Source organism: Thunnus maccoyii, chromosome 19 (assembly GCF_910596095.1).
Source record: "Thunnus maccoyii chromosome 19, fThuMac1.1, whole genome shotgun sequence".
In the NCBI taxonomy this organism is placed as follows: domain Eukaryota; kingdom Metazoa; phylum Chordata; class Actinopteri; order Scombriformes; family Scombridae; genus Thunnus; species Thunnus maccoyii.
The window spans coordinates 2,617,626-2,645,249 of NC_056551.1; the positions used below are offsets into that span (position 1 = coordinate 2,617,626).

At 39.3% G+C, this 27,624-nt stretch overlaps 2 protein-coding genes across 6 annotated transcripts; one reads left to right on the forward strand and one right to left on the reverse strand.

Moving 5' to 3' along the window:
- Positions 1–2,311: 2,311 nt before the first annotated feature.
- On the reverse strand, positions 2,312–25,837 carry LOC121885548 (excitatory amino acid transporter 1-like). Of its 4 annotated transcripts, XM_042395108.1 has the most exons (12): positions 25,771–25,837; positions 21,563–21,678; positions 14,425–14,593; positions 12,157–12,299; positions 11,895–12,032; positions 8,206–8,410; positions 8,044–8,086; positions 6,053–6,333; positions 5,732–5,965; positions 4,944–5,138; positions 4,711–4,845; positions 2,312–3,363 (listed from the first exon to the last, which is right to left on the reverse strand). In XM_042395108.1, the coding sequence occupies exons 4-12, from the start codon at positions 12,293–12,295 to the stop codon at positions 3,153–3,155; spliced, it is 1,581 nt and encodes a 526-aa protein (XP_042251042.1). In that variant the 5' UTR covers positions 12,296–12,299; positions 14,425–14,593; positions 21,563–21,678; positions 25,771–25,837; the 3' UTR covers positions 2,312–3,152. The 4 variants fall into 4 exon arrangements, with proteins under 4 accessions (XP_042251042.1, XP_042251043.1, XP_042251041.1 ...); XM_042395109.1 differs by lacking the exons at positions 21,563–21,678; positions 25,771–25,837 and adding an exon at positions 17,763–18,686; XM_042395107.1 differs by lacking the exons at positions 21,563–21,678; positions 25,771–25,837 and adding an exon at positions 15,765–18,686.
- Positions 19,596–26,632, forward strand: nadk2 (NAD kinase 2, mitochondrial). 2 transcript variants are annotated; one of them, XM_042395112.1, is made up of 12 exons: positions 19,596–20,389; positions 20,512–20,600; positions 20,729–20,817; positions 21,153–21,234; positions 21,467–21,550; positions 23,120–23,259; positions 23,514–23,607; positions 23,765–23,908; positions 25,248–25,303; positions 25,436–25,489; positions 25,589–25,712; positions 25,806–26,632. In XM_042395112.1, exons 1-12 carry the CDS (start codon positions 20,135–20,137, stop codon positions 25,942–25,944), a joined length of 1,350 nt encoding a protein of 449 aa, XP_042251046.1. In that variant the 5' UTR covers positions 19,596–20,134; the 3' UTR covers positions 25,945–26,632. The 2 variants fall into 2 exon arrangements, with proteins under 2 accessions (XP_042251046.1, XP_042251047.1); XM_042395113.1 differs by having other exon boundaries at positions 19,598–20,389; positions 23,813–23,908.
- The last annotated feature ends 992 nt before the right edge of the window (positions 26,633–27,624 follow it).

The window sequence follows — 27,624 nt, forward strand, 5'->3', positions numbered from 1 at the left end:
TGACAATGACCTGTGAGATTCAGGGCCAGACATTTTAATCAACATTGAAATGTTTCCCAGGTGACATTAAACTTTTTGTTGTTGATCCTGTGTGAATACATGGGTATGCATTGTTCCCAAGTTGCATAACATTATACAGTGAAGTAACAATGACATTTTAAATTATCATCAAAATGAAAATACAGCTGAAAATACCCTGAATTACCCTTTAAAACAGAATTGGGTAAAAACTGTGTAGTCGTTTATTAGTGACTTTGATTTAAACAGTCATGTTTCTGGCTGCCTGACATCTGTAAAGTCAATATTACCTCACCTTAAGCTCAGTCACATTTAGTACTCTCCTTAAGTATTCAGGCTCTTTAGCTGCCATCTATTCGACTTTGTTCACCAGCTTGTTTCTAACTTTGTCTGACTGCTATTTAGTGTGGCATGTATGTGTGTGATATATCTGTTGAAAATAGCTGCCTGCTGATGAGAATAGCCTTAGTGAGACCGAACCATACAGCAAACATGCCATCAGAGCAGTTGATTCAGTAGGTTTATCGCTGCGAGCGACACATTTCATCTGTTTCACATTTCACATGTAGTTGTTTGAGTCGATGTTAATATAAAGATATTCGTTAAATGTTGATTTAGATCCTGACAAAAGGTTATTTATGTAACTTTAAAATGTACATTTCCTCCAAGGACTTACAGTATCACCCACAGTCTTGGTGAGGTCTATGTACATGTTTACTGCAGTTACTGAAAAATGTAAATATGAATGCACAGCCACAGATGAGAAACAGTTGATGGAGGGACACTGAAAAGAATACAGCCTTTATAGATCACACATGAGTTCAGCTTCTCTGTGTACTGTGTATGATGGATCTGAACAGTGTTTAAAAGTTAAGACTGGTGATATTCTATTTTTCTATTACCGTCCACATATGATATAAAAAGACCAAAACTAATACTGTCTTTTCCACTCTGTCTGTGGCACTCAGGCCCATAATCCATTTGTTCCTGCTGAAGACATAAATCTTTAGAAGCAGTTCAGTATATAGTTTCTTTTTTTTTAGAAAAGATTCAGTAATTTTCTAAAACAGCTGGTCACTGTAGTTTTTAGCAAATGCGACTCAAACAGGAGGAAATGGTGAATTTGTTGGGGACAGTTTCCAGTAACCGATTAATGCACATTTGTTGTTCTAGTGAGTATTAACAGCAGGAGCATCAGAAACTCCTATAAGTTGAACTGGACTTCCTGAACACTTTTAAAACTGATTAACTCTAAAAGACATATTATGAACTGACTTGAAGAAACTTGCTAGCCTAGAAACAATAAGGCTACAAACAACCCATAATGCAACACTTTCTATAAGAGACACTCTGTCCAGTTAAAATGAAAGAATATCTGACATTGTGAAAAATATGTAATTGTCTAGCCCTTGAATATAATACAACCCCGAGAAAAAGGGTTATATTCGGGCCAATAAGGTATTTTTAGAATGTCATCTCGGTCGTCACAGTCTATAGATACTGAGGGGAAAAAGATCAAACAGGGGAAAAAATGGTTGATCAGGTACATGTCTGATTAGTAATTTATTTATTTATTATTTGTACCTATTCCTGGTTAGTAAGATCAATACTTTGTCGGTTTTGGTTTTTGTTTAAAATAAGAAAAATATGAAAAATATTGCCAGACTTATCCTTTGAAGCAGCTTACAGCTTCAGGACGAGCTGTCCTGGTTGGCAGTTTGGTGGGTCTCTGTCGGTCTCTCTCAGCACTTGAGGGCTTTGCTGGTAAGGAGGACATGGCACAAATACAAAATGGTGCCATTCATGGATAAATTCATGCACATCCCACAGCTAGGTATAGCCCAAAGTGCTGCTGCCCTTGAATATCTCCATTTGTACAAGATAATAGATGAATATATGCAGCCTCATGGTTCAGCCTTGCTTAAAGGTGAACTGACAGTAGCTGTTGAAGGAAGGGAGGACAGAGTTCATTCATTCACTTTTCTCTGCAAATGTTTCACAGTCTGGGCTGCAGGCTGTGTCTTTATGCTTTACGCTAACCACACAGAGTGATGATCTGCTGAGAGAACAGAAGCTGTCTCAGTGTGTGTACTATGAACACCTTTCTCTAGGGGCATTTAATCTGATACACCAAGCCACACTCAACCATTTCACTCTCATACTGTATATAAAGACACAGAAAGCCAAAGACAAAAGCTGTATGAGCAAAATTGAGGAAATACAGTGGATGTATTTAACCCACTGTAATGACCCCTGACATCTAAAACAAGGAGACAGGCAGGAGAGGCTTTTTTCTGTTTATTTCACTGAAGTTATAATAAACAAAAACTAATATAACCGTTTTCACAAAAAGTGATTGAATTTCAGTCCAGGCTTGAATATCTGTTTCACATCGTCATAATGAAATCGGAGACTTTAATGTGTATTCATCATACAATATTCACGTGTCTCATATCTAAATGAGCAATATTGGTAAAAAATTCAGCAGTCACACACAGTTAAAATGTGGTTGTGCACACATGCATTTGCAGTGCTAGATGTGTGAGATGTGACGTCTGTTCAACTGAAACATAAAAATCCTAAAATGTCTAATATGCCTGTAATACCAACACATAATATTAACCAACTATTGTTGGGGATTATATAGAAATATAACTCTGCAATTAAAATTTCAATTTAAGTAGAGTTAATCATGTCCTGTTGATATCTTCAACAGCAGTCAGTTTCCTCATCACGCCTACATGACTGCTCAAATCACTCACTTCAGTTTTTAAATCCTCCAGTCAGCACGCATCGAAAACTACCTCATTCTTACATGAGGGTAATATGAAGTTACATGTCAGAATATTCATTAAAGTAGTAAAAATACAAAACAAAAACTACCAGTCCTATTTGAAACAAGTGACAGATGCGTATATTAAAAGCATGTGATCTTTGTCATTTTGTATGGAAGAGGAATGTAAGAAACTCATCACTTCTGGGACATGACGATAAAGAATATCAACAAATTCCACGTGTATGAAATACTGACAATGATAATTGACAACAACATCTCACATAAAGAATTCCCCAGAACAGTGCCAGCTGTGAGTGTTTGTGTGTGTTAGCAGATGTAGCTGGTGCTGAAGATGAAACTACATGTTAGATTCACTGTGAGCACGTTTGTCATTTTCAAAATCACTATCCTGTGAGATGAGCTTATAAGGTTTCTTCCTCTCCTTCTCCTCCAGCACAGAGTTTCCCATCTCCACGTCTTTGCTGCGGAGCTCGTGTCGAGACAGGAAGTCCACGATGCCTGCTCCGATCGAATCCCCCAAAACGTTGGTCGTGGTGCGCAGACGGTCCCTGTACCGAAAGACAGAGATTACAATTTAAGAAGGCAAAACACACAAGTACTGTAACTCCATCTATATTTATGGACAGCATTACAAAGTTAAAATTAGGATTAGAAAGTGTGAAACTATGATTTACACAACTATAATAACTGCAACCAGTTTTTTAGTAAACTTGGGGACAGCAGAAACGAACTGTGAACACAACATCAACATATCATCACATTTTAAGTTAATATGTCGAACTTGTTAGCAAACATTGCTTATTTCCACATCCAGCAGTTATGGAACAACATTATCATTCATTTGGAGTTGTGTTTCTGTCCACCTGGTGAATGTAAGTTCAATGTTCACTCTCTTTTAGCTCTGTGTTGTTCTCCACCAACTCCTGAGGGAAATATCTGGCAATAGTTCAACATTTTGGGATATATTCATATTTGCTTTCTTGCAGAGAGTTAGATTAAAAGATCAACACCACTCTCATGCCTATGCACTAAATATGATGCTACCACAAGCAGCCAATTAGCTTGGCTTAGCATAAAGATTGGAGGCAAGAGGAAACAGATAGCCAGATTCTGTTAAAAGGTAAAAAAAGAACACCTGCCAGCACCTCTAAAGCTTGCTAATCAACTTGTTTTATATATGTATATATAGTTATTTAATCTTAACAAAAACCAAAATGTAAAAACAACAAGTGACCTCCAGGACTCCAGTCACTGCTCCTGGCCAAGAAATAGACCTTTAATAGTTAATTGTGTTAAGGCATGACTTTTTGCAATGAGGGCTGTGTCCAGACTTTATAAAGCCGAATATCCTAAAAATAAGCCTGATTTCCTGTTGTAAACTTGGTTTAACTGGTAATGTTGCTTTCTGAAACATACCTCAGCTATAGACCATATAGCTTCTATTCATTAGATGCTATACTTTATTCTATTCAGTATAAGAAGCGCCTGTCTTCACAAAGGGAGGCTTTGACAGACATTCATATTTGGTCCATCCTAGTTAAAGGAGAGAAGGGTTTTTTTCTTATTACCCCAGTTAGCTGAGTAATTTCTGGGAAGGGTATTCTAATTGAAATGATTAATTTGGGAAACCTAATTATGTTTCTATGTTAAAACTCATTGCAGAAAATATTCAATACAAAAGGGAAGATGTAGAACAAGACCCCAGGGAGAGAGAAGTATGTCACTAGGTGGTAGTAGATACAGAGCTGCTTTTGACCTTTAAAACGACAGAGATGATTGATGTAGGGATGTGAGGTACAGTCAGAGCACTTTACAGAACATGTCACGCACTTGTGTTTGAATGGATGTTATACTGGAATATTCTTCAATGGTTCATGATACAAGAAGCTACTCACAGGAACCAATCAACTGCAATGATGAGAGTGATGTCATCAGTAGGAAGTCCAACAGAGGTCAGTACAATCACCATGGTAACCAGGCCTGCCTGAGGGATGCCAGCAGCTCCAATACTAGCTGCAGTTGCTGTAATACTTGATTGAGAGGAAACATGGAGACAAATGAAACAATGGCTTCTCATTGATAACAGCATAAGCCTTGACTGTTATCCTCCTCGTTTGTTGAGTCCTACCTGATGGTGATAATCTGACCAAAGTTCATCTCCATGTTATTGACCTGGGCAATGAAGATGGCTGCCAGCGCTTCATACAGAGCTGTTCCGTCCATGTTGATGGTGGCACCCACAGGCAGCACAAAACGAGTGACTCGCTTATCAATTCTGTTGTTCTCCTCCAGACATTTAAAAGTGACAGGTAGGGTGGCTGAGCTGGGAGATGAACGGAAGCAAGTAAAAAAAAAATCTGAAGAAACAGTCCTACATTTTGAGAAGAAAGGGTTAGGGTTAAGGGTAAGATTTTGTCCTTGAGGTCTTTTGTGTTAAATGTATTTCCCTCCTTATAAAATCAATTTTTTTGAATATTTTAAATTGTGCGTTGTGCACATCCATATTTACTTGCTAGCAGTCTTTTTCTTCATGGCTTTTATTAGTGCTGCATTTCTTGGTACATTACCACCACTAACTGTTGATCAGCAAAACAGCATCGAACTGACAGCATGATGTGAATTGCGTGTGCTCACTTGCATGTGTATGCTTCCTACAAACAAAAACCCTTCTTAAAACATTGCTTCACAAAGTTACTAGTGGTCCAAAACTTCACAGGGTACCTATAAGGACAGGGTATGCTTGAAACAAACTAGTTTGTACAAATTTCAGTCTGACCACATCTAAAGACAAAAGTGTTTACAGTTTAGCCATTCCGAACAAACAAGAGTAGTTCCTAAAATGCTAGCTTGACTGTTTGTTTCAGGGAGTATCTGCAATTCATTTGTGAATCTTTGATAGTAGCACACAGGGCTCACCTGGAGGAGGTCCCCAGGGCTGTTACCAGGGCTTGCAGAAGCCCACCAATGAAGATAAAGGGGTTCTGCCGAGTGATAACAAAATACAGGGTGGGGAGAATAACAACGCCATGGATCAACAAGCCAACGATAACTGTGATGGTATACATGCCCAGCTGGCCACCCATCTGTGTCAGATCATCCATCTCCACAATCTTTCCCGCAATTAGGAACAGGATACCAATGGGAGCATACCTGGGAGGAGGACAGGAACAAGTTAACATAAGTGTGATGGTAACATGTTCAACAGGAAACGCCTCCCACTGAAAAATAAAGTTTTACCACATGATGATGGCAACCAGGCGCATGATTGCTTCATTGAGGCTGTCGAAGAAATCCCTCAGGAGCTGGCCCTGCTCCTTCATGTTGCCAATAATTAGACCGAAGAACATAGAGAAGACCACCAGCCCGAGGGCGTTGACCCCATTCACCTGACCTGGCACTGGTATCACCTCCTCCCGGGTGATCTCCATGAATTCCTGGGTGCCATTGGTCGAGTTGAAGAGGGTGTCATTCACTGTCACGGTCACATGGACTGCTCGCTTTCCATATTTGGTTTTGAACTGAAGAATGAAGGAATTTGAGGATCAGGGTTACACCAGTGGAGTTTGATAGAGCTGAAACAGAATACTTATCTCAACCTTCATTAACAGAATAGAATACTTTGTGTTACATTAGTGTTTCATAAATATCCTCCTTGCTCAACCTTACAAATGGGGACTGGGGCAAAAGTTTCCTGATAGTTTCATTGGCCCCCTGACCTTTTGTCTTGTGGCTCCATCAGGTCAAATTGCCTGTTGACCTACACTTTGGTCAATGAAAAGGAATCACTGGATTTTCATAAAGTTTGCTTCAGTTATTCATGGTCCTCAGAGGATGACTCCTGATGTTTCTGAAGGCACAATTTCCTCTAGCACCACTCTCATGTTAACTTCCTCCGTGTTCATTAGAGATTGAAAATGTATGGTTGGAATAAGTTGAAACTTGCTGTGGATATTCATGTGCTAATTTTTACTGAGGTTGGGCTCATGCTGAAAATAGGCATTAATGATTACATCGCATACTAATTTGGTCCATGTATTTATTGTTTATTATGAAACTTATTTCGATTCACAACACATTATGAACCAATTACTACAATCTTATTTGTGTAATAGAGTCTACACCTTGTCAATTATGGAAAATAAATTCAGAAGTCCAAGTTGAATGTGGAAAACTGTGGTAGTATGTTGATTTGATTTGATTTGATTTGAACTAATAGCTAAACTGTGCTAGTCAATATAGGCTAGCTCATCAAGCTAGAACCATTGTTATGGTGAAAATGAGACACCAGAGATGTTAGAACATCTTCAGAACAAAACTTCTTCATCAATTTGACAATACACATGTACAGCATTTAGAAAATGCACTGCAAAATTCAGACAATCCAAAACATTACAGAAACACACTGCATATACAGACAACACATTACAGACAACACAACAGAGGTGTTTCCAAAGGACACTTACAAAGTGATGAACACATCTGGACATGCTTGTTGTTGCCAGGGTTTGTGACCCATGACGTTATTGAATTTGGCTATCCATTAGAGGTATTGGAAAATGAGCTAAAATGTAAATGTTTTTGTTTATTTTAAACATTTCTGTTTTTAGCTTGTTCCACTGCCCAACAGTGGCAAAAAATCAATTAGTGAAGCTTTAAGTTTAGTTTTCCCTGCTGTGCCACACTTTATCTTGACCACCTGAATCTTTTTGTCCCTTGCCCACCCCTGTTCTACACACATACACAAATGTGCACAAGGAGTGAAGTCAAGCCAGCAGGTTGTGACTATGGCTAACTGTTTTGGTTGTGTGTCGTTATTGAAATTATATAGACCTGAATGGGTAACGGAGATTTTTACAGTCTCCAGTTTGTCAGGAAATCTGTGTCATACAAACTGTAGAGGGGTAGACTGGTCAAGGCTCTACATTTGTGTCTGAGAAAGGAGGAGAGAAAGACAGTCAGGGGGAGGCAGACAGAGAGTTTTGGAACTAATATTTTGGCTTTGGGTTCAAGTTGGGTTCAGGCTGAAAGGAAGGCTGAAAGGAAATGCACACTTTATGAACTTATGATGAACTTAACATAGACATCCCAGGAGCCAAAATGCCAGTCATTTTCGTAACACTAAAGAATAGCAAAATTGTCAGTATGCTGCTAGCTAAAAGATTCCCTGTTTTAAGAAATAATGGACACAAAGTACTGCAAATGTAGTAAATATTAATTTAAAAACTCACCTGCTGTGTGCAGGCTTGGACCAAATTTGGTGGAAACATATTTCTGAAATGAGAAATCACACAGTGCTGTTAGTGATGTTAGGTAGTAAATGTTAAACTTTGTGAATATCATTGTTCCACAGTCCCACTAATATCTTGCTCTCTGACTTATATGCAGGCTACCTGATCAGATCTAAGAAGGCATCGGCAGGACTGACTTGCTCTATCGTCTGCTGCTTTCCAAACTCATCTTTAGATCCTTTTCCCGGGTGAATGATGAGGACGATTATGATACCGATGAAGACTGCGATAAAGGTTGTGGTCATGTAGTAAATCACAGCTCTCATGCCCATCTTTCCTGAGGCTTTGCTGTCCAAAGCTGCCATTCCTAATGGACAGAAAGGGAGGAAATACACTTTGCATAGATGTATTTGAGTATCAAGACATGGACAAGACATATGGTGAAGTTTTCCCTGACCAGTATGTCAATTTTATCTATTGATCAGTAGGTAGTAGTAATAGGTACTTGTCCCTATTACTCATAATGTTTACATGTGATACTTGTCTCCTAGACAGTTGTCATTACAAAGGTTGCAGACTCTCTGATTTCTATCCAGGCGCAGTGACCTTTGGGATTCTGGTGTGACTAACTCAAAGGTTACAAATAGTCTGTCTGTAATTTTGGTTTTCACACAGTTGGGACTTTTCCGATTTAAATTCCTGTTTGAACCCAGTGCAACTATCACACAATGACATCCTTTGGAGCTGGCAATGCCACTTCCATATAAACTGATCTTTCAAACTCTGCTCAAGTTAGTTTTCAACCAGCTGATGATGTTATATTTTTGTGTGAGTCAGTGGTAAGGTCATAGTCATCTAATATCTGCTTTACCTGCAGACCCATGGTGATGCATATACACCAGAGTTATACAAGTTAAGTTAATCGTCTTACATTATCCGACTGAGTTCATTGTCTTTACTTTCTAACAGCCACCCCCAAGAGCCAATAATTCTCTTTTAAACAACACAAGTATTTACATTTAACATTTTGGTTGAAGCAAAAACATATTTTACAGTTAATAGGTTTATAACATCTTTAAACCAAATAACAAGAAAATGTTTGAAAGAGCAACTCCATGCTAAATCAACAGAGGAAAAGCATTGTTGCATTGACCTCTATTGTAGCACTGCACAATATTGCATTGTGAAGGGAGAGGAAAGAGCATGCAGGAAGCGCTAGATGCTGCACAAGCAGAATTTTCCACCTGATTGCAGAGACTGTGTTAAAAAATGACCAAGTTCCTTTTTGACCTCGTAGAAGGTCTCTTGAGGTTGGTCTGGGTAACACACATCAGATCCTCTCTGGCATATGACACAGATATTATAGAGGCAGTGCCCTTGCTGGTTGGATTCCCATCGTGAATCTGTGAGTTACAAATGCTACTTAAGTGTCTCCTCATTTGATCATCTGTTCCTGTTTATGGCTCTAACTGATTGTCAGACGAGGGATAAATGTGAACCAATCAAAACTCTTGCATAGAGGTATAGAAAGTCTGAAAGACACATTTTTTTGTGTACATGACTTCAAAAGCAAAAGTAAAAGGCACGCTTATTTTCTGTATAGACCATGAGGGGTGACTGGCAGCTGCAGTATCTCTGAGGCTTGGTTGGCCATAAAACCCTTCTAGTTGAATCATCAGTACTGATGACTGAAAATATCTGGTTATTTGAGTCATAGTCAAAACACAGACAAACAAACAAAAAAACCACATAAAGAGATAAGTTTACTACGTTTACTTGTCTTTTAAACACAGCTCGTTTCCTAATGACTGGAAATGTGCCATTGTCACGCCTATTTTGAAATCTGGAGACCACCCTGAAGCCAGTAACTACAGACCAATAAGTATACTGCCAGTACTCTCAAAGGTTGCTGAGAAAGTTGTCAGTGAACAACTGACAGCATTTCTTAATACAAGCCATTTTGGTCTTCATTGTATGCAACTTTAGAGCTTCAGAGCAAATCATTCCACTGAAACTGCTACCTTGCACTCATAGAGCAAATTAAATAAAGACCTGATAAAGGAGGAGTAGTTGGTGCTGTATTTTTAGAACTATGTAAAACATTCGACACAGTCAATCATGATGTTTTAATATTGAAACTCTCTAAATTTAAACTTCTCATCTGGATCACTGGCATGGATGTCCTTATATTCATCTAATAGGATACAGTGTGTTAAAATTTGTGACACACTGTCTAGTAACATGAAGTGCACAATGGGTGTTCCACAAGGGTCAGTGTTAGGTCCCCTATTATTTAGCCTATATATCAATGATCTCCCTCAACAGTGTCATGATGCAGAACTGCAAATGCATGCAGATGACACTGTTGTGTACACACATGCAAAAACAGCTGAGTTAACAGCTGCTAAGCTAACAATTGCATGGGAAAGGATGACACATTGACTAGATCAATCATGACTGAGTCTAAATGTAAACAAGTCAAAAGTTTTTCTCTAAAACCATGGTACAACCTCCTAACACTGATATTCTCATCAAAGGTGAAAGGATTGACATAGTCACTGATTTTAAATATCTTGGTGTGACATTGGATCCAAATTTGAACTTTTAGAAACATTTTTAAAAAATGGTTAATACCATAAAGTACAACTTAGCAAATTTTAGACATATTAGAAACTGTCTCTTTTTGGAGGCAGCCAAGATATTTACGCATGCTATGATTCTTTCCCATATGTTTTGCTGCATTACATGTTGGGGGCAGGCTGGAAAAACAGCCATAAGACCTCCTGAGTTCCATCAGTTCCATCAGTACGTTTAAAACCAAATTAAAAAGTCTGCTAAAAGCTACTCAGCTTTGTAATCACTGACTCTGCATTTCATCTCATGATCTTCTGATGAAGGCAAATAATCTTGCTTTTAATTTGACAAGCATACATTAGTCATTTCTAGTTGACATTGTGGGTGTATGTGATGTGCTATTTTGTATTATGTGTCCTGTGTGTTTTTTACTTTGTATTGTTTGTTATTGTGCTGTTACATATTTTAATTGTTATTTATTTTTTTGTATTTTTATTATATTTTTGTATATTTATTAATTTAACCTGCTGAAGGGACTACAGATGAAAATTAGCTATAAGCTAACTCTAGTACAGTACATCAAATGGTAACATTTATGTTTAATACTGTACATGGTCTCAATAAATGAATAAGACATAAAAACGTCCCAAGGTGCATTTTGGTTGAAGCACTCAGTCACTGAGGCAAAAATTAATTTGCTGTAAACCCGTCTTGTTTTCTGTCTTTTCTCTAATCTTGTTTTTTTAAATGGTGAAATACTGGGTAGTTTTTTACCTCTTCAGTCTTCTAAAAACTATCCAACAATCTATGAAACAATCTTTAGTTGACTTGCTTACAACATTGATTTAACAGAACAATCCCCAAGTCCATTTGCTAGCCTTTGACTGAGTTTTTGAACTGTAGTATGCTGTCTTCATCAGTGGATGGAGTCTGTTGCCTTGCTAGCTTAGTAGCTGTTGTGATTTAAGATGTGTTGGCTGAAAAGTTGAAAGTTCATTCTTTACCTTGGAAATAGTCATTTGATGATTGTTCTGTCAAACTACTATTTCCAGCGTCAAGAATGAACTTGCATGATTATTTTACAGTGATGGTTTTGTACTGTAAAAACTGTAATGGCCAGTAGCCTCCATGTCATTTGATTACTTTCACATTGTGCATTTTAGAGTGTGACATGTTCAGATTGATCAAAACAAATATGGAACAAAATGAACGTTATCAAATCTGGCATCCACTAACCGCCTAATTATATTTCTGACATGATGTGTAATATTTTGTACCTGTTATTAGACTGGAGATCAGTAAGGGCAGAACAAGCATCTGAAGCATTCTCATCAACAGCTCTCCAGGGAAAGAGAAATACTTCACTTCTCGATAGGTCATCTTATAGGGACGCAACGCAAATCCCAGAACAATACCTGCAAAGAGAAGGACAGCATGGGACTGTGCATTATATGTATGTATATCTGTTGCATTGACATGACTCTGACTGAATGGAGTTTAAGACATTTCCATTTAGCTCGTAGAGGCATACATACACACCTACAACAACTGCCCCAACCGTGAAGAGCACAAAGGCATTCTTCTTGAGGAAAGCCTGGATGTCCTCTTTTGAGATCTCCTCCACTTTCCTCTTCGCCTTCATGGTGCGTATGTGAATGCCTTCCCTGAAACGCTGCATCCTGCTGTAGTAAACCAAAATATTTCCATTACTGTAAATGGAAGGTGTGAATACTTACCAGCAGGCTCAGGTCCAGCTCAGGTGGCTGTAGTACTTAACCAGGGTGTTTGTTTTTTCAAGAATAGGTTTAGAGCTTTTATAAATCTGCCTACCGGAGTTATTGGTTGCTCTAATAATTCTCCCTGTCCATACTGGCAGTGAAGTGATTCCTTCCCAGTATTACTTTGTCTTCCCTCTTTGTGTGTTTCCTCAGACAATGTTTCTTTGCTGAGCCGGTGTAGAGATACTTCATGGTAGTCATGGTTTGTTGCTGGAACTACTTTACTACCCAAGGTGTGTTGAGACTAAATGGCCTGACTTTAGGCAGTGTTCAGACCAAAAAAAGCCCTGTGTAAAAAAAATCAAGGGGCTGTGTTGATGGGGTTGTGCTGTTTCAGGTACTGTTGACACTATACAGGAAGTTCAGTACAGTAACAGACGCATGAGTTATCAGATGCCATGATCGCACAGCGGTTTATAATATGTGGAATTATATCACTGTCATGGAAAGTTATCATGGCATCAGTCATTTTAGCTTTCATCACAATGATCAGTTGGTAAACAGTAGAAATACAGTGCTCACGTTAAAAAGGAATTTATGCATGCATGTATTTGATTCACCTATGTATTTGAGCCAAAACAGAGCCTTCCCAGATGATGTGACTAGGCAGTAGTACAACAAGTTGAGCCAGGTTCAACTTTTTTGTTGGATGAGTCTATGTTTTTTGTCTTAGCCTTCTGCCTTGGCACAACCACAGTGTCGACAAAGTGGCGTCATTCATGAATGAATGGGCTGCGTTCTGTTGCTCAACTATTTTGACGGATGGTTTTTGTTGAAGCAAAAGAACTGGACAGAACCACCAAAACAACATGGAGAAAAGCCTAGAAGAGTCATTGTGACCAAAATGCAAAGCTGGGTTTTCGTAGTTTGGTATTCATGTTTTTATGAGCTGCAAAACCTCCTGAAATGACACATTTTGGAGGGAATGAAATAATCTGATGGCCAGCAGATCTGACAGCAGAAAGGGGGCACTAGTCCGGAACTGTCTGTCATTCTATCTATGTATGAGTGTGTGATTCTTCAGCCTCAGACTAAGTTCAAACCCCATATACTCAGGATGTTGCTTTTATCATCATCCAGACCTCTCATATTTGACACTGTGCGTAATAAGAACAGAAGTAGAAAATGGTCTGCACCTGGCTCTTCTGGGATGCTATTGAAGAAATATAAATACATAAATACACTGATAGAGCAGCTCACACTTACATGTACACGCAGTCCTGTTTACAACCCTGAAAAGTGAATTTCGTAGTAAATAAACTGGAACTTTTGAAGATACCCACTTAATTTGTCTGTCTCAGACTTTGTCCCCCATCTATTTCATCAGAATCCAGTAGGGAGGAAGCTCTTGACAGCCAGTATGGACAAGAGGAATGATCACAGCACTCAATAATTCTCTCAACATACTTATGGACATGTGATTATTGTATAAAGATAACTTGAAAAAATCATAACCCAGCCTTTAATATGCACATTTCACATTCATGTGCAACAGCCTTTTTCAATAAATCTGAATCATATATGATGCCATAAATTATAAAAATAAAGATTTAATCTCAAGGACATTATGGGTGGCATTAAATGGACATTATGAAGATGACGTTATAAATTAATTGCAGCTCTATATTGCAAAATTCCTATTTTCATTGGCATTCACTCAAATGACACACACATATTTTCTGACTTATTTCTATGATAATAATGTTGCTGTTATTGTCCAGGTTTTGAGATATTTGCCTTCGAGCTCACCATTGTTCCACTTTTCAAGTACAACAAACATTCAACTCCATTGTGTATCATAAAGGCAGATGTTTCAGAGGCAGATATCTGAAACATGAATAAATGAAACCAAACTATCTGTATGTTGTTGGTTTTTTTGTTTGTTTGCTGGCTTTTTAATTTGGGTGAACTAATCCAAATTAGATTATTCAAGTTCTTTGCTACAGAAAAATGTGTACACCCAGTTCAGTCAACAAGTAGTCCCATATATCATAGTACAAAGCAAAAAGAGAGGTTCTTTGTCACATACCTCTTTGGACCGGTGTTTGCTCTTCAGTGTTGAGGGTCGACCTGGCAGGCGTGTGAGGCAGCAGGGTGTGCAGCAGGGTAAGAAGTGCAGGAGTTTTGCCGGAGAGACTGGAAGAGCTCTGAAGTGAAGCACTGGGAGTATGTAGGGAGACAGTACTCTCCTACACCTGCTGTAATTGGTAAAGGAGGGAGGGGAGACATCAAAGGAGAGACAGAACAAGGAAGGGAGGGAGACTAGGAGGACAAATTAGAAAATGGTCCTCCCATAATAACACTGTTAGCCCTGTGACACAGTTTCAGGTAAAGCCCAGATGTATGAAAAACTTTGTTGAGAGTTGTTATCAAAATCATGACAGAATTATACAGTTGAGGAATGATCCATTATCTAAAGTTAGATATCTTCCTCTCCTCTCATCTCATCCTCCTTTCTTGTCATTTTCTCTCCCTTTCCTTTGTGTTTTTAAACACTATTTGCTTGCTTTGATGAAGTTAGGGTAAAGTTGTAGACACATAGAATTGTTTCTGGCATAGGAAACAAAAAGCAGGGTTAAATGATACACATCATCTCACTCGGGATGTGTTATAATTCGAGGTAATTCCGCAGAGTAAATGTCACACCACAATTAGCAGAAAAAAGTAGAGCTTGTACTGTAATAAGTGACCTCACTGTATGGAAAAATATTCCCTGGTGAAGTTGAATATAATTACCCCTTAAATCAGGTCACGTAGCCTTTTACAAACACTATTCCCCGGTCACGGTCACGGTCATACTAATGAATGAAATATTTCTGTAGATGTTTGTTAGTGATCCAAATCAGATGATGTAACACTAGAAATGTGTTCTTGTGTCAGTAAATCCAGTGGGTTTGAGTATCGCTTATTGATGTTTTGGACTCCTCAGGACTCCAATTGACTCCTATTGAAGTGAGCTGTCTGTGAGCCATCATAAATCTGAAGAATTTATGATCTAAACCCCAAATATACTTTGCGTCCACTGACCCAAGGCAGAAATATGTTTCATTGAGATTGAATGTTAATAATCTCTTCAATAAAAGTAGAAATAACATGTAAAAATACAACTTTAGAGGTGCACATCCTGCATTCAAAATTGTACTTAATGCTGCACTAATCAAATGGCTATGAAGAGTGTTGCTCATAGTGACAAACACACAGCCACGTCTTACCCCTTAGCTTGTTAGCCTCTTTTAGCTCATTGTTTTGGATTTTACAGCCCACAATGTTAATGTTTTGGTTCAGTCTCAAGGCTCTCATCAACAACATTCCTGTTTTCAGTGAAAAAGATCTGAAATACCCACTGTACACCTACTGCTGAGCACTTACCCACAGACAGACCAAGTTGGTGTCTAGCTGGTGAACGTAAAGCTTTAGCTAAATCATTTAGCAACATTTGGCAGCCAAAGAGCCAGATGGAGTGGATATTGATCTTACATTCAATCACCCACCAGAAACACAACAACAAATCAATGCTAATATTGTTCCGTGTCTGCCAGATGTGCAAATATACCACAGTTTGCTAACAAGTTCTCCATAACAACTTTATAAGGGGATAACATGTCAGTGGTGTTTCAAAGGTTGATTCTTCCAGACAGTCTACGCTGTTTGAAACCCTGTACAAATAGTTAACAGTTTGATCTGTAGACACTGTAAGTCAGTGTCCATATCTTGTAGCAATCAGTAGCATGGCGGTGTTTCAAACTCCACGCCTCAAAGTCTAGGTGCTGACTGTTCAATGACAGGCTTTTTTTAACAGAGGGCATTTTGACATGTGGCAGCAGGAAAATCACAGGTGTAAATAATAAAATGAATGATGGCTGAATTCCATTTAGCTGCTTCACTTTCAGGGTCCTGGTGTTGTAAACGTTGGTTCACTGTCACTCTTGAAAAGAACAGAGCAATTGTTAACGTTATTAGTAACACCTGTGCTTTTGCTTTTCCTATTTCCTATAACAAGTAAACTAAATATTTGCTGTGAAAAAAGGCTACAAAAAGATTAATAGATTAAGATTAAAAACAAATCAAACAAAATTAAAAATACAAATGTGAGTTTTGTAAAAGTTGTAGAGGTGGAAATCATGTTTCTGTTTGTACTTTAGTTTGGACAGCACATTATGATTGTTAAAGATCAGAACATCAATAAAAAGATGAGAGAGAAAAAAATCCAGCATTTTAACACATTCCTGAAAATGTGAGTTGTGTCTGTATCTCAGCTTGTGGCAGATTTTTGTGGTTTACATCCACATACATGCAGACATTCCTGTCACACTAGCTGTGTTTCAGGTTTACAGATTTAGAACATGTGGTCACATCTGCAAATAGTGAATTATACAGCTACAGTCAAGTTTTGTCAGCCATTACCAAAACTATAAACTCTGGCAGTTTTCTCAGTTTTCCTGATCCAGCTGGTGCCTGAAATGTAGCTCTGCTTTATGTTGCTGACCATCAATGTTGCTTTTAGATACATAATTTGTTTTATAGGTCTGACCCCCAGCACTGGGTCTTATGGATTGGTTCAGCTCTTTAATCCAGAGTATGACAGCATGACATATGGTAAGATTGCCAAAAACAGCTGGTTGGATTTGTGTGACTAGAGGACAATTTCCTCAATTTTCCTAAAAATTATACCCTTGATGAATTCTCCACTCCATGACAAGGTATGAAAAGAAATGTCCGTGAATTTCCCTGACATTTGCTGTGGATATCCATGGATTTGGGTGAATCTTAATGTTGATTTGTGTTTTTCTGACCCTCTGACCTTTCTCTGTGCTACATTATCAAGGAAGAGGCAAGGACCCTTTTCTATTTAATGATGTTTCCTCAAGTGCTACCTTCAGGGCAAACTACACATTTTAGCTCTACTACTGTTTAGGTTTTATTGTAGCATTTAATGAACATGAAGCCACTGGGGGTTAAACAAATGAGATATAACATGTTGACTGGTGAGCTTCAGAGGTCCTGATAGACAAACTTTGTTACCTTTGGACAGAGCCAGGCTAGCTGTTTCCTCCTGCTTTCAGACTTTATGCTAAGCTAAGCTAAGCTAAGCTACGCTAAGCTAACTGAATGCTGGAGATAGCTTCATTTTAGTGTACATGAGACTGGTATCAATCTTCTCCTCTAACTCTCGGCAAGACAGTGAATAAGCATATTTCTCTAAATGTCAAACTATTCCTTTAAATGATAATGATTGGTCTAAACATGGACCAGTCTGCGATGATTTTGTGTCTTGGTGTAACTGTTAATGAGTTTTATCTCTGAAAAAATCAAGAGATTAAAGACATGATCATTGATTTTAAAAGACCACAACCTAGTATTACTTACATGACCTTCCAGGATACAGACAGTGACCCAATTCATGTGATAGTCTTAAAGCCAGATTAACCAGTTATTTTAGTGGTGCAAAATATTGTATCCAATGTACAAAAATTCAAATTACCACAACTAATTGACAGGTGGTAAACCCGGGCTTTTGAGGTTCACTATTTTATTTAATAACATTTCATTTTTCTATTCAAATTGATTTTTAATAGTTTTCGTTCATTATTTTTAATGCATCTTTATCCTTTGCAAAAACCAATAGCATTGCTGAAATATCCAGTTAGGGGGCCTTGGGGACAAAAATGTGATTTTGAAATGGAGCCCTTCTAAATACAGGGTTACAATGCAGGACCTCTCTTAGCTGATACTGCGTTTTAGTGGTGCAAACCCCTAATAAATTTGTAATTAATCAAATATCTAAAAAAACAAATGACAAGCAGTGAACCTCTGGCTTTTGGGGTTGCTAGGGGTCTGGGGCCCCAGGGCAGTTTCTCTGTGTTTCACTATGAAAACATCTGCTCCTGGACCAATGACTCACACTACATGTGGGACTATGTGCTGTCATTGCACCAGTTAGTGACTGTGTACACAGTTAACCCAGCCTGAGTCCAGGCAACTGTGTACAAAGATTACCTCGCAACATTTTCTGAGGTTATTCAGATTCAGATCTTCATACTGTGACGTGAGCTGTTGCTGTCAGGTCTTACTCATAAAACATTACTTTATTGAAAAAAACTATGAAACCACAGTGTTTGAACTCATTGCCAACCACTTTCATAACAATGATCCAAAACAGATTCAGATGGGCTCATGGCCTGATTTAATTTTATCACACTTAAATGCTATAGGCAAAATCTTACACCCAAGAGAAATCAGCTGACATAAATGCAGTTTCCTCTCTGTTCAACGGCCAAGGACAAATAGATTTGATACTCTTCATAGGACCCACACAACCTATCTTGTGTAGATCTTTTGACATCTGCTGTATCCTGATTTATTAATGTTCTGATTAAATAATAGTATTAAAACAATTTATCCCATGTACATGTGATACTCAGTACATGACATAGGTTAGTTTTACCAGGCCTATAATTTAACAAAAGTGGTTGTGTCCCCTCTAACCACTGCTTTAGTGGAAGGTCATGGTCCAATATTTCTTGTAACATCTACAGTATGTCCGCTGTATAGAACAGGTGGGACTTGTTCTTTCAGGTTTTCATCTGCACTTGCAAATACATGTAGTGTGTGACAAAAACACGTCCTGTACAGTATTGCAAATTAAACACATCTCTTTAAATGTAATAACAAAATGATTGGTAAGTGCTGATCTACCTGAAAGACATTTGAACAGTGATACTGTGTTTGGGCTCATGGCCATAGCTTACATTGAGGACAATGAGGTCATGGCCTCTGCATTTTGCAACTAGGGGTTATTTGGACATTCATTTTGGTAAATTAAACTTACAGAAAATAAAACCGAACAGTTAACTGTTTCCAGAAAATATTGTTTAAAAATGAAAATAACAATTTAAAGACTTTATTATTGGTGATCACAGTAATCCTAACAGTCGTGTTTGGGTCTTATTTACCACCCATATCTGAGATGAACAGATTTTTTTTGATGGAATAAAAAAAACAAGATCTCTCCAGTCTTTCGCGTGACTCTGAACCATGTATATTAATACCTTATAATAGATGATCTTATAATACACCGATGCTCTGAACGCACCATGCGCTGCGGAGCAGATCAGCCAAAACAAAACGTCACCGCTCCGTCCTACAGCCGCGTTTGACGTAGCCAATCACAGTTTACGTAGCGTACGTACAACAAGGCTGCGTTGCATGGACGATACGTGCAGTGCAGCCAGTCTTCACTTGTGTTGTCGTTTATTCTTCACCTGCCCATGTGTGTTACTCTGTGTTTTAAAGCCCTTTGACGTGAGGAGTCGGACACAGGTTCAGTGCGGTTTGCGGAAACAACAAACCCAGGAGGATGTGTCACATGTAGGACCGCTCGCTTACGACTTTTGAGCAAGCTGCTAGCTACTTTTAGCTTTGTAACGCTAGCTATTAACCTCACTAAATACTTGTTAGTTAGTAGGATAAGTTTAAATAGCTCTTGCTGTTTTGTTATTTGCCAACGGAAACATTCGACTTGGAAACTTATAATACTAAGTTGTAATCAGGTCACAGAAGTTATAGGAAGAGGTCGGCGGACCTGCTGACCTTCCGTGACAGCTGGGTGTGTGTCTCCATGAATGGACGGTATCTACACCCGACCAGAAGACTGACAGGATCCGGAATGTCTGCTGCCTAACAGCAGCACCGAACAGGACCCTCATTCAACGTTTCCAGCTGGACTGTTAGTTGAGTTTATGGTTGTGTGTTCAGTTAGAAGAATGACTCGCCGCGCTGTGGTGAACCTGGTGTGCCTCGGGAATCGAGCTGTCACCCTGATGTACGGAACCTCGCTTCGCCCCCTCCACACTTCGATATGTAACACTTCATCACAGCCCAAATCTGGATTCAAACCTGAGAAAGTGGCAGTGGTCACAAAGACTACAAGATATGAGTTTGAACAGCAGCGGTATCGCTACGCAGGGCTGTCTGAGGAGGACTTGAAACAGCTGGTAAGACTGCATTTCACTTTCAGGCATGCTTACCAACAACCCCCAGGCGAGACAGGTTACATTTGACCTGTCACCTGATTTTTATTATCTATTTATTTATTTGCTGTTTCTGTGTTTTGCAGCTTCGTATGAAGGGCTCCAGTTACAGCGGCCTGCTGGAAAGACACAACATCCACACCAGCAATGTGGAACATATTGTGAAGAGTCTGCGGTAAGATGTGGCCTGTCACAGGGAGATTATCACAGCCACATTCTTAAGAGGCAGATAGGGGAGGTTTTCTTTTCTTGCAGCTGGGACACTATTTGTTCAAACAGACTTGTGTAATTATGTGCTTGCAGGAAAGAAGGCATTGAGGTGCGAGTGGTGAAGAGAGGAGAATATGATAAAGAAGTGGTGCGATGGGCAGATGCCATTATCTCTGCTGGAGGTAGGAATTTCAGATTATTTGGTTGTTTGGGTTTTGTAGTTTTTTGTACTTTAACCATCTCTGCCTGTAACATTGAATTATCATGCTATTCGTCTGTTCCAAACTGAAAATATAGTCTTTTATGTTATTATCTCTGCCATTTGTTTGAGTCAATGCACACTGAATAATAGAATCTTCCTTGGACATCAACTTTTTGTGTCCAGGCATGACGTACAGAATGAGCAGGACTTTAACTTATTCAGCCCAGGGGGGGCAAAAAGTCACATGAACAAAGGCTTCAGACAACGGATGCAACTACACAATACAAGTTCTCTAACTGCAGTTTGTTTTGTTAGGTGACGGGACAATGCTACTTGTTGCCAGTAAGGTTTTAAGCAAGGACAAACCAGTTGTTGGAGTAAACACAGACCCTGAGAGGTAAAACACTGGGCAACACTGTTCGGGAAGGGCTTGGACTGTTAAATGGATAAAGAACAAATGGATCACGTGATATACTATAGCTTTTTTTGGGGAAAGCTTCTTAGGATTTTGGCCAGAGTCATTTTGAATGGTGTTTCTGTTGTCATGTCATCAAACCACATTGTTATTATTTAACAGTCATCTTATATTCATGCTGAGTTCATTGCATTTCCCTCTTTCATCTCTAAAGGTCAGAAGGTCATCTGTGTCTGCCTGTGCGGTACACTCGTGCCTTCCCAGAGGCCCTGGAGAAACTCTGTCGTGGTGAGTTCAGGTGCGTATTTACCCGTGAATAATCTGGGTGTTGACTTCCTCCCGGTGAGCTCTCTGCCCTGTCTTCCTGTGTTGCTCTGTCCACTTTCATCATCTGTTTCCAGCTGATTAGTTACACCCTACAAGCTGCTACCACAAAAAAGAAAAAAACTATTAATGTCAAGAATCAAACAAAAAAAATCACCCAAAATTTATCACTGCCAACTGTAATTTGGTAAACATCTTAAGGCTGCAGATCTATTAGCTACTAGTTTAGAATTCAATACAATTTTAAACCTGTTTTGGAACAAGTCACATGGTCTCTAAAATCACACTGCTGTGTCCTCAGACTCTGTGTGATTGCCTAAATTCATTTACTGTCCTGTAGAAATCACCTAACTGCTACAAGAGGTCATTGCATCAGCGGTTTATACTAAACCTGCTGCACAGGGTGATGTAATCTAAGTGTAACTCACAGATTTTAGTGCCCAGTAAGAATTTATGTGGTGATTTCAGGTCAAAAGATGCCTAGATGTTCAGGGTAAAACCTGGATAAATTCAATCAACAAGCAGGTCCTAGGACTTGAAACGCTCTATGCAACCTAGCTTAATTTTCAAGCAAATCGAACCCAGTTTTAACCTAGATATCTTAATGTCATTTAAGCTTTGAATCACTAAATCAAAAATTGATGCTTATTGGGTCTATTAAGTGTTTCAGCACATTGTTTAGCTGTCCAGCTGCACCTTCACTGGCTGCCATATCACCTAAAATCAAAATCACAGATAATTGTCACAATCATTACTTGTACAGAAAACTATGGATTATGATTGAATAATATTTATTTACCACATCGAACAGTTGCTCTGTTTCTCCTGCACATACTCCACACTGGACGCTCCGTGATTTTCCCACTTTATCTCCATTTAGCTTAGTTTTGTCCTGTATCATATTGAATAGAACAAAAGAGCACCCACATGATCGACAAAACATCTTTTTTGTGTACTAGCTTGTTCTCATCTGCACCCGCCCCCAGATACATTTTTGAGTCATTTTGTCTTCAGCTAAAGAGCCAGATATTCCCATCAGGAGTTGGTGGATAACAAAAAAAATGAGCTAATAGAGAGTCAATATTGGACTTCCATTCATTCCCTTAGGTGCACTGTCAGCTGCAACAGATGATGATACTGGACAGAGAGCTGCAGAAAGACCCCGATGCAGCTGTTTAACTACTACTGAAAGCTGCTGTACTGAAATATCACAATAAAAATCATAACATGTAAAAGACCTCTCATTAAACAGGTACATCACATGATGACAAACTACTAAAAGGGGACTTATTCTGCACGTTTCCAGCTCTATATTTTAAACCTGGGGCTCTACTGGAATATCTTTGCATGATTTACAGTTCAAACACCTCCTTATTTATCTTATACTGGACCTATAAGATTAAATTAACAATTAACTTGTCATGCTGGTCTCACTGTATTCACTACAGGCTTCAGAACTGAACTGTAAACTATTTAACAGATGAGCAGTGGCTGAGTTGAAGCCTCGTGTTGCTTTGAGACGTCACCTCTCTGCTGTGTTCAGGTGGCTATGGCGTCAGAGGATCCGACTGCATCTAGAGGGCACCGGAATCAATCCCACCCCAGTGGACCTACACGAACAACAGCTGAGCCTGGAGCAGCACAACCAAGCCCACCGCATCACCACCATGGACAGCCACCGGAGTACGACTCCACCACCTGTGATGTGTACCTGTCCCAGTCCTTCTGTCTGTCTGTCTGTGTCCTCCTGTCTGCTCTCCTGTGCCGCTGACTGTTGCTTTAACACAATTTACATTTGTGGATTAGGATTAGATTGATTATATCGGGCTGAGATTGGGATCTAATCAGGAGTTTGTTTTTTTTATGTATCTGTATCTGCTTTTTTTGCTGTTTTTGTTCTCTAGCAGTTCTTGTACTAATTCAGTGACATTTCTCAGGGACAGGAACACTACACGAGAGCTTCTCCAAGCCTAGTCTCCTCCCCATCAGAAGCCTGAATGAAATTTTCATCGGAGAATCTCTGTCCTCCAGGTACCTCTGTCATCCAAACTGACGTTCGTAACTCCATGGAATCATGGTGCACTTGTGTCTGTGTGCATGCTGTAACCCCCCATTAATCCCAAGCACCCTTCACCACCACCCTGCTCGTGTTTCCAGCACTCATCAGGGGAATCTCTGTCCACCACAGGGTGAAGTTAAAATCCTTCAAACCCCATGTTAAACTCTTGCTCCATAGGGCTTCCTACTATGAGATCTCAGTGGATGACGGCCCTTGGGAAAAGCAGAAGAGTTCCGGACTCAGCATTTGCACAGGAACAGGATCCAAAGCCTGGTACAGATGAGTATACTCAAGTTTCAGCTTCACATCAAATGTTTAACTAGTGCCTCATCCATTCCTCAGCTACTGCATATTCAAGAAACTTAAGGTTTAAGTTGGTACAGAAGACTAAAAAAAAGGACTTAAAGGATAATTCTGGTTTATTTCAACCTGGTGTATTTCTTGTAAATGTGGCCATTGTGACTCTGTAGATCATGCCAACAGGCTGTATAGGCTGACACTGCACCTGCTGCACACACCTGAGCAACATACCAGTTTATTATTCTCAGCCTTAGTAGTGGAGCTGAACATGTAAAGTTTGTCCTGAGAGTGGTGGTAGAGGAAATTCTTTAGGGTCATAAAAAGGGTTTACCACAGGAGCATGAATATTCTCAGTAAATGTCATGGCAGTTTTCTCATTACATTTAAATATTTTCTGTTTCATAGACACTCCCTGAGCTTTCCTCTAGCCCATATGTAGCCTAGATTTCAGCTTTGCACACCAGAGATCTATCAAAGAGATTGCCACAAGACCATGGTCTTTATCTGAAGTTAATATGAAGCTTCAGCCGTCAAAATGAGTAAAATCAAGTAGATATCTTTCAATGTTATGGTTAAGTTTCTTCAAGTTATTAATACTACAGATGTAATCCCACCTCTGACCACAATGTGGGTTGCAATGGCAGAGTGGCGCTGTCCGTATTTCCACTTGTTGACTCCATGGGCAGAATAAGAAGCAGAAACAATGTTGTTTATAAGGCATTTTTATATATTTCTTGAGAACCGCTCATCCAAACAACTTCACACTCGATACTGCACTTCCTTGAGTCCCCAGCAATACATCTGCCAGGTATGAAGTAGACTGGATGAATGGTTTTTGAGATATGCGAAGGACACACATACAGACAGACAGACAAACAGTGATTCCAACACAAAAAGGGAATTTGATGCTAAAAAGACTGTAAATGTGACAGATATCCACTTGATATGACTAACTCAGACTGCTGATGCCTCATATAAGCTTCAGATAAACTTTTAAATGCATTTTTGCACAAAATGTGTGGACACACTGTGGATTTTGGCCGCCATCACTTAAACTGAAAACACACTTTTAATAGCCAGTTTAAAAAGGAGGAATGATTACAGCAAGTAAAACCTTTTTCAGTGTAAATATGGGCACCTGACTGTTGTTTTCAGACAGATGTGAAAAATTGTGAACCTGTCCTTTAAACTGAGCCTCGACATCCTAATTGGAATGAAGCGCTGACTCTGCAGCCATATTTTCTAACATGACATCCCATGTGTTAAAGCCTGTATTGATGAGCTCACTGATGTTCTCTCTCTGTGTCCACAGGTCATATAATATCAACAAACTCACTGAACAAGCTGTGGAGGAGGTTCTAAAAATTGGTACGTATGTACGCAGGTTTTGATGCTAAAATCTCTGTGAAACCAGAAATGAAGCATAAAGTAAAGCATGTTTATCTCCAGAAATGCCCCCTGATTTGTCTCACAACAACAAAACACGTCTTTTTATTTCAGGAAAGTCTCAAACAGGCCTTGATATCCCACTTAATCGTGAATTTATTGAAAAAGGTGAGTTGATTATACTAATTACTGTTGACTTGTACATTATTGGGCGCTTCATTTTATGCGAGGATGGTGTTTTATCGGTGTGTATGTGTGTGTCCTCAGTTACTGATGAATACAACGAGTCCCTGGTGTTCAGTCCTGAGGACAGACGCTTGTTCTTCAGTGTCAGGGAGCCCATTGTCAACAGAGTGTTCTCCAGCGGCCGGCAGAGAGGCTTCGCCAGCAAGTCAGTGACTGCTCCTCCTGCTCAGGACGTAAGCTAAATACAAGCTGTAAAGACGTACCTTTCTGAGTTGTGTGTTGCCTCTGCTCCTTCAAGGGTTTGCGTTCGCTCGCGGTGCTGGGATGCCTGCATGGTGGTCGACGGCGGGACCTCATTCGAGTTCAACGACGGCGCCATCGCAACAATCAGCATGAGTGACGAGGATCAGCTCCGCACTGTGGTTCTGGAAAACTGACATGAGTGCGGAGCGCTCAAGACTCGACTGGTTTCTCTCAAGCCAACAGTGTTCAAAGGGATGTGGTTAAAGGGAAGTACCAGCTTTTAGCCTCCACAGGTGTTGAAGATTTTTATACCTGACAAAAAGGTATCAATGTTACTTTTTTTTTTTTAATTGTGGATTGTGCATTTTTCCAAATCAATTATTTTTCTTTCTTATTAATCTCCATCCCACTATCCCCAGGATACAACAGGTTATAATCAGCTCTGCAGATGCTATTAAGTGTCTTTCACTGCATCAAATCAACAGTGAATCTGTCAGCAGAGGCAGAAATGAAATATCAGGTATAAGGATGGCTTCTGTTAATAGAAAGCACATTCATTGTTGTAAATATGTTTCCTTTTCAGATTAGATTTTGGTCCAGTTTTGGTCGCAGCAGTGACTTCCGTCATTGTGTCAATAAAATAGCCTTGATGATGATGATGATGATGATGCATGTCTCTTATGGGGTCAGATTGAAAACGGACAGAAGATTTTGATGTGCTTTCACACCTGTCTGGCTATCAGTTCATGACTTTTAAAGAATAAGGCTGAGGTTATGCTATATTTTCTTATTGTCATTGTGTAAATTCCAGTGTCTCAGTCCATCTCTCAATACTGTCTGTGGCAGTTCCAGGCACATTGGTTTCTACTGATGGCATCAATTTAAAAAAAAAAAAAAAAAAAAAAAAAAAAAAACAGCTCACAAACATTTTTGAAAAAGGCTTGGTAATTTCCTAAAACAGCTGCTAACTGTAGTTATAAAAAATGTTAGTCAAATGGTAGAAAATACTACATTTAATGAGGACTGTGTTCAGCGGTGGATTAATGCATATTTGGTGCTCTAGTGAGTATTTCTGGCAGCAGGACGGTGTGTGTGGGATTGAGTGAAAATAAACTACAGTGTGTGTTCATGGTAAATGAAGGAACATGTCACCCAGTGCAACAGTGTGACTCATTGATGTGTTTTTAATAGTTTGTGGACAATAATGCAGCTCTATGGCACAGAAGAAGAAGATACACACACACACAGTACTTGTTAGTAGATCAGTTCATTGACAATAAGAAAAATAGAATGTGACCAGTCTTATCTGATAAAGTCAGTCTTATGTTTGCTGAAAGTATATAAAAGTATACATTTATATGGTGAACTGAAAGCACAGCAGCAGTTTGTTACAGCTTGTTTGTTGACTAAAGATATTTTTGGAACATAGCTTATATTTTTTCTAGCTTTTTGGGCCATTCAGGTGAGAAGTTGGAGGGGAAATTATCAAGTGCATTAAACACACAACTCCATGCTTAAAGGGGCTTTTTACTCCATTTTTTAGGTCAAAAGTCTGTCTCGAAACCCTCACGAGACAGAACAATTAGCTCGAGAAGTGCTACTGAAACAGCATGTGCCTGGAGAAGACTAACAAGACAAAATAGTTTAAAGAGTAACTACACACCCAAATTCTGCTAGCTCCCTCCGTCCCAGCATATTTAAAAGATGCAGCAGAGGACTGCACAGGACAACCACTGCAGGGGTCGTGGCCTCATGGCTACGCAGTGTGTGTGACATGGGAGGTAAGGGGGAACACTGAATGACCGCAGCTCTCAGTGTAGCATGAATAGATATAGAGCTGGTAGTCAGAGCTAACCAGCTATGAGCAGCTGCTG

Bases quoted from the DNA above. Each gene is read 5' to 3' on its own strand.
- nadk2 (XM_042395112.1), top strand. From the start codon at position 20,135: ATGGTTGTGTGTTCAGTTAGAAGAATGACTCGCCGCGCTGTGGTGAAC. The intron at 20,601-20,728 runs GTAAGATGTGGC...ATGTGCTTGCAG, and splicing joins CATATTGTGAAGAGTCTGCG to GAAAGAAGGCATTGAGGTGC. The intron at 21,235-21,466 runs GTAAAACACTGG...TCATCTCTAAAG, and splicing joins GTAAACACAGACCCTGAGAG to GTCAGAAGGTCATCTGTGTC.
- LOC121885548 (XM_042395108.1), bottom strand. From the start codon at position 12,295: ATGCAGCGTTTCAGGGAAGGCATTCACATACGCACCATGAAGGCGAAG. The intron at 8,087-8,205 runs GTAGCCTGCATA...TTCTCATTTCAG, and splicing joins GCCTTCTTAGATCTGATCAG to AAATATGTTTCCACCAAATT. The intron at 5,966-6,052 runs GTAAAACTTTAT...TCCTCCTCCCAG, and splicing joins CTGGTTGCCATCATCATGTG to GTATGCTCCCATTGGTATCC.